Source organism: Populus nigra, chromosome 1 (genome assembly GCF_951802175.1).
Source record: "Populus nigra chromosome 1, ddPopNigr1.1, whole genome shotgun sequence".
NCBI classification, from domain to species: Eukaryota; Viridiplantae; Streptophyta; class Magnoliopsida; order Malpighiales; family Salicaceae; genus Populus; species Populus nigra.
Genome location: NC_084852.1, coordinates 34,046,321 through 34,053,411, shown reverse-complemented (window position 1 = coordinate 34,053,411; position 7,091 = coordinate 34,046,321). Strand labels below are relative to the sequence as shown.

The 7,091-nt window shown below is 32.4% G+C and overlaps 1 protein-coding gene across 2 annotated transcripts; it reads right to left on the bottom strand.

Moving 5' to 3' along the window:
• Window positions 1-2,357: 2,357 nt before the first annotated feature.
• LOC133699542 (uncharacterized) lies at window positions 2,358-4,941 on the bottom strand. Of its 2 annotated transcripts, none has more exons than XM_062122844.1 (3): window positions 4,218-4,941; window positions 3,207-3,278; window positions 2,358-2,636 (listed from the first exon to the last, which is right to left on the bottom strand). In XM_062122844.1, the coding sequence occupies exons 1-3, from the start codon at window positions 4,800-4,802 to the stop codon at window positions 2,631-2,633; spliced, it is 663 nt and encodes a 220-aa protein (XP_061978828.1). In that variant the 5' UTR covers window positions 4,803-4,941; the 3' UTR covers window positions 2,358-2,630. The 2 variants fall into 2 exon arrangements, with proteins under 2 accessions (XP_061978828.1, XP_061978820.1); XM_062122836.1 differs by having other exon boundaries at window positions 2,358-2,640; window positions 4,218-4,939.
• Between the last annotated feature and the right edge of the window lie 2,150 nt (window positions 4,942-7,091).

The following is a 7,091-nucleotide window of genomic DNA, read 5'->3' as shown; positions in this document are numbered from 1 at the left end:
TACTGTGTTGAGTTTGGTGAGTTAACTCGGGGTTTTTCAGGTCTTTCTTGGTTAATTGTCTTTTAAAAAATTAAATATTTTTTTTAGTTTCATCCTCCAATATTTGGTTGACTGAGATTTAAGCTTTGTATTTTTTTTTAAATTTTTTTTATGAGATTATCCCGTTCTCATGACCTATGTCACGGGTTTAACAAATTTACTCGGGTTGACTCAAGATTTTTTTAGTCCTTTTTTCAAATTAATTTTTGTTTTCAATTTTTTCTTTCAATACTAGGTTGACATGAGTTTTATGACCTGAGTCCTAAATTTTACATTTTAACCAAAAATAACTTGGTTAAATCCAATATATTATTGTTTTAATATTTATAAAAAATAAATGTCTTTCAGTATAACACTATCTCAATATTTAAAATTTTTTTTCCAATATGCATCAAATTCTTACTTTTTTTTTCCCCAAGAAAACAGGTCAGCAAAACCTTTACTTTTTTTTTCTTATGTTTTAAAAAAATTAAACCTCCCTCTCGAGCCAAGGATCTAGGCATCACTATTCAATATAACCATGTGTCATCCTTCCAGGTTCGGAAAGAAAAGAAACGAAATCCCCTTTAACATGGATTGGACTCCTTGTGTTGGGTCATTGAGCTCTGAGCTTGTAGTTTGGATATCCCATGGAGTTAGGACGATCACTTTCTTTGTTAATAGGCTCATGTAACTTCTGGGCCACTCTGACCTTCTATCCAACACGTGTCAGAATAGTTTAGTAGTTCCAATTATATTTGTCTTCACTCGTTTCTTATGACTATCGTAGATTTTCTCTCCCTTTAATGCTTATCTCTTCCTCTGGTTACAAAACGAGGCACAAACAACACTAGTTTTTTAACCCTAGTTGGTTGATTTTTTTCTTAAAATTAAATATACAGGATTTTATAATGTATTCTCTTACATACAAAATTTTAAATGTAAAATAAAAAACTTATACATATATTTAACCAAATAAATCAATAACTATATAAATCATATATATCAATATATATAAAAAAGTTATTAATAATAACTAAAGATAAAACTTAAAAAATTAAGTGATAGATGTATATCAAGATATTTAATTTTATAACATGGATAATTTATCTAGTTGTGTTCAATGACTTTATTTATTATTTTTTTATTTAATTAAATGATAATAGAATTAAACACACACATGAAATTGATTAAATAAAATTAAAGAGAAAACAAATATTATGGAAAGTTACACATATTAGAAATATTATCCAAAAATAAATATTTTTCATTTTTAAACATAAATTTCATTTATACAAAACAAAAAAAAAAACTTATAGATGAATTAAAATAATCTTTAAAATTAAATACATACAAAATAATAAACAAAACAACCACCTTTTTAAAAAGTCTAAATAAACAAAATAAAAAAAATAAGAGAAAGAAGTATTAATTTAGATATAAATTAAAGAATTATTTTAAAAAACACATGTTAAAAAAAGGTACATTTTTTTTTAAAAGAAAGATTAGAAAAAAAAGAGGGCCCACGCATGTGGGCCCTCATATTTTCTTAGAAAATGTTGCTGGGGTTGACAACATGTCTAACTCGTGACCCAAATAATTAGATTTGAAAAAAATACGAAGCCCAATCCCTACCAAATTAAATAATAAGGATAAAATCAGGAAAAACACAAAATGATTTTAAAAAAGTAGTTATTAGAAGAATGAAGGTGAAAATCAAAACAAAAAAATAAATGAGAGGACAACCATAAATTTTTAATTGGAAGATTAAATTGAAAGGAAAATAACTTTAACAAAAAGAAAAAAAATAAACAGATTGAGAATCAAATTAGAAAAAATAATATATCATAAGCTTGGACTAAAGAATGAAATTAAAAACCATTAAAACTTTTACAAAAAAGCTAAGGAAAAAAAATTAAAAGAATAATTAAGGACTAAAATAACAAAAAATTAAAATTGAAGAAATAAATTGATAACAAATAATTTTTTTATAAAGTCAACAAAAAAATAAAAATTAAAGTTAATATATCAACCACAAATAGTACTAACCTGTAATTTTAAAGAAGGAGAAAAAGAAACCCTCTAAGAACAAACTACCACATTAACACTGACACATGCTGTACCAGTAGAAAAAGAAATTAACAACATGGTGGAAGGACAATATTGACTACTCTCGGAGGCACTACTCAAGTTGCTAAAAGTGCTTATGCATCTTCCACACGCTGACATGTATACAACATGATTCAACAATTTTTTTATATTTTAATATGAATTAATCACGAGTAAAAGGCCAAACTACCCTCAATAAACCAGTTATTAACAAAAAAAAAAAAAAAAGAAACACAGAAAGTTAATGCTTATACGCAGCATCATTGAGTACAAAATTGATGATTAAGTTGATATGTAGTAATAATTAATAATACTACAAATGCCATGGACATATATACATACACAGAATTAATGATTCTCAAGGTAAAAATACATTCAGATAGGAGAAACAGTGCATATGCATGCTTCCAATTTCACTAGCCCAGGTTTTCCTGTCTATACATGGAGGAGCACTGACTGGATCTTTTAGCTTATGCTGCACCACCTGCCTCAAGGCTTCAAATTCATCTCTGACTACACAGATACATATATATTTTAGCTAAAAAAGCGAGCTCCTCTTAATTAATTAAGAGAATTTTATCACAAGATTACTTTCAATTGTGAAAAATAACTAGACAATTATTAATAAATAAATAAATTCTCAATATTTAATATACAGATTTGAGTATTCGAATTATAACAAACAAACAATAATCTGATTATATTAATTAATCTTGACTACTAATCCCCCAATAATGCACAAAAACATAACGTCATGCTAAATCCCCCCTAAGCAGGCTGGTTAATCACAGATCACTATCATATTTTCAAAAGAAAAAAGAGTCGACTCCGGGCATCGTGCAATCAACAGGTCAACCACCGCTCCAGAACTGCACTGTAACTTGCACGGGAAGGCCACCGTAAAGAAGTCAAGGGATTGCAGCAATCCCATGATTTTAGATTGTGCGGTGTTAATTAAGGTATTATATGGCATTCATTTACAGCGAAATTGCATTGAAGAATACATAATATGATCAGCAATGGCCACCCTCAACAGTGCCAATAACAATAGTATGTAACAGAGAGCAATGCCTACTGACCTCAGGGTAACAAGTCTGACGAACAATTGTCTGGTTATTTATATTTACCAGAACCGCACAGAACAATTTTGCCTGTATTAAGACAGAGTCAAAATTGGTATGAGAAACACAAGGAATCGATAAAACTTACAAGCAATACATAATACATATAACAGAAGCACCGGAGCATATAAAAAGGGAAAAATGGGGCAGAAAGAATCAGTTCTGACAAACTGTTAACATATAATTCAGTGTAAGAACGTACGTTGCCTAGAACAATTCAGAAAATTAATTAGCATATTGATTGAAGGCTTCAAAACTTGGTGCATTTTTCTATGACTTGTGTTCAATCCCAATAACTTGGCTAGCGAGTAATCGCAGCAGTTGTACAAGGTTCTTGAGCTCCATATATAAATATTCTGGTATTAAGAGTTGACCCTGCTGTCATGCATGGAGTGAGAAAACTCACTACTTCAACGATGTGCAACTAAAATCATCATGACTGAACGCCTGAAAGATGATTTCTTGCAAAAAGATCTCCCCTTCTTCCATCCTAGACAATCCTTAATTCCTAGCATCTCAAAAATCCTTTTATGACTTCAAGCTTACCTTGAGAGATTATGCAAGGCGTAAATTAATGTATTGCGGACATGATAAAATCTTGACAAAAATAAATAAATAAATGTACGTGGTAAATTATATATTGAAAATTATTTTTCTTATGTAATGTTTATTTTTGTGATTCAGTCGTGTTTTTAAATTTTTTATATTTTTAAATTATATTAATGTTCTGATGTTAAAATATAAATTTAAAAAAATAAAAAAATAATATATTTTTAAATAAAATAGACTTTGAAAAAAATCGCTATAATCACTATAATTATAATGCGAAACAGTATCTTAATTAATAATCACAACTGACATACATTACCTTAAATAATTTTGTTTCTCTAACCGATTAAAAGCTTCAAAATTGGAACGCTTATAGTACATGTCAAGAAAATAAAATAAAATAAAATCCGATAATATTACCTTCAAAGGGAACCCAAAGAACAACAACCCAAGCCTGCCAGAAACTTCGGTGACAGTATCAAACGGCACCGTACCCCTAGCCAGGTCGTCGAGCAAGGAGACCATGTCAGACAAAACACTGATCCCACTAAAATCTACTTCAGCATCCACGTAGGATGATCCTAGTGCCCTCACGTGACCGTGATCAGATCTCACGTGACCCAGCCTCTTCCCTCTGTACTTTACAGCAACATCAAGACTTCTAAAATCCATGGAATACACATCGACGTTGCGTACTTTCAAAGAAACATACAAGGATATGTCAATGTTAATTATAGGCAAGGTGTGTATGTGTATCTTGTTTAGGCGCAGCCTCACGACCTTGACCGTGGGATCGGAGGGCCAAAAAACATAGACAAGCGTTGAAAGGAGGAGGAGGAATATTATAGCGATTATCATTGGCCATCGACGGCAGTCCTGAGTGGTGGGGTGGCGGTAAAAAGGTAACACAACGCCTCCTTCTTCATGCTGATCACAAGGTATTAGAGTATAGCAATGAGTTGGTGGAAGTGGAAGTGGCGGTTCAGTACTTTTGGGAAGAGCCATAAAGGGCGTGAGAATTACGGGGAGGAAGGGTGGGGAAAGGGAAAATAATTTTGGCGAGGAAAGTGAGTAGAGGTTGCGGGGTTTGGTGTTTTGCTCTTCAAGGTTTTGTTACGATGTGGGGAAATTGTAGAGGAGCCTTCCTAGCTGTTGGGATTGTCTGCTGGGGTCATTCATGTGGGGAGGACATGAGTGTGACGAGCTTTGTTTGTCACGTTAAGGTCATCATCATCATCACTTTTGCTTCTCTGTGGTGTGTACCAGTACTAATAACTTTAGCATCACACAAGTGAGACGTGAAGTTCGTGTTTTTATTTCCAAGAAAAAGGGAATATTGGACTCTAGAGTTCAAGGTCTAGCTAGTTTAATATCTTTATTTATATTTATATAAAGTATTAATTGACGTCTTAATTAGTGGTGAACTCTAAAGAAAGAGCAGAAAAATATTAGTGAAAGATAAATAAGCATCGAGCAAGATTTTCTTTTTCTTTATCTTTTTTTTTTGAGAAAAAACAAGGTTAAATTTTACTCAAATTTAGAAAGTGAGGTGTTAATATATAGAAAGAACTATCTTGATTTGATGTATATAGTGAGGGAACATGAAAAGGAAAGAAAGAAAAGAACTATGGCTTAACGTTTGATTTGACTCGTTCGTATTGTTAACGATCATTCATTCGATGAAGTTGTCGAGGTTGGGCAAACTTTGTGATTGGTTGCGTATATACCTGAACATCTTGCTTGTTTAATATATCAACATGATGCGTGTTGGTATTTATTTTTTATCTACTTTTTTAAAACATTACAAATAGTAAAAAAATATAATAAAAAACTTTAAAAATATATTTTTGACATATTTGAGTCATTTGCAATTTTTTCAAAGAATTTAAAATAAAAAAAGTGAAAAAAAGAAAACAAATATATTTAATTTTTTAGTGATTTAATTGTAATTATAGAAAAGAGAAGACCAATTACTTAAAAATTAAAAAGCCTCTGACCAAACAGCTCATCTTTTTGAATCAAACGAGTTACAATCAATTCTCTTAATCCAAAGGTCCCTTTTTCTTTGCATTGTCTCTAAGTAAGCAAATAAATGATTGTGATTTATTCTTGAAAATCAATGATTGATCTTGATTTACTTTGCTTTCAAGCCAAAAACAATTTTCATCTATAAGTAAGTGGTACACACACACTTGGGGGGATTTTAGAGAAATAAAAAAAATTAAAAAAATACACACACATAATCTCCCCATACCCACACAACATAAAAAGAAAACCCCAGCACAACCCTCTCCCATAGCAATTAAAAAAATCAAATCCCATTTCTTCCTGCTCACAAACTATCAATCAGAACCAGCATCGTGAAACTTGTTTTCATTTTAGCTCACAAACTCATGGTCATCGATTGCTAACCTCATCACTGATTGAAATCTGCAACCCCCCTCAAGCCAACCATCATTTTTTCTTCACCAAATCAAAGAAACAAACCCATCTGCCCCTTCATCTTCTCTTCCAATCAAGGTTGTTAAAAACGAGTTTTGACTCGTAAAATCGTACGATTTTACGAGTCAAAAGGCATAAAATATGTAAAATCGGTCAAACTCGGTTAATCTTGTATAAAATCGGGTCAACTCGTAAAAAACATGAAAACCGGTCTGATTTCATGATTTCTACTGAAATGAAAAACAATTGCCCTTTTCTGCTTTACCCTTTCCCCTGTCCACGTCTCTGGTCTCCACCCTTCCCCTTTTCTGCTTTTCCCTTTCCCCTCTCCCCTCTCCCCAAATCACCAGCGGCCAAGCAAATTAAGAAATCAAATTGAGAAATCGATTCCACTCTTCACTCTCCACTCACAAGCAACGCCTCTGAATCTAATTGTCTCCACTCTCCACTCACGAGAACATTCTTGGCGAGAAGACGCACTACCAGAAATTCGCTTAATAGCAACGAAATTGCCGACAGAATAATTCTGTCGGTAATTTGAGGTCGCCATTACCGACCGAATTTAATCTGTCAGTAATCTCGTCGGTATGTACCGACAGCCAAATTTTGTCGGTATATACCAACAGGATTATAGACGGAATGTTGAGAATAAAAAAAAGGGCGGTTCGCTGATATGGATGTAATTGCGGGTATGTTTTACTGACGGAATGACCGAGGGATTCAAAATGTCAGCTTCGCACATTGACGTGACCGATTTCACCGATGAAAATGCCAATGAAATCACCAAGGGATTCAAAATGGCAGCTCCGTACGGTGATGTGCCCTTTTAATCGTTAGAATAGCCTACGAAAT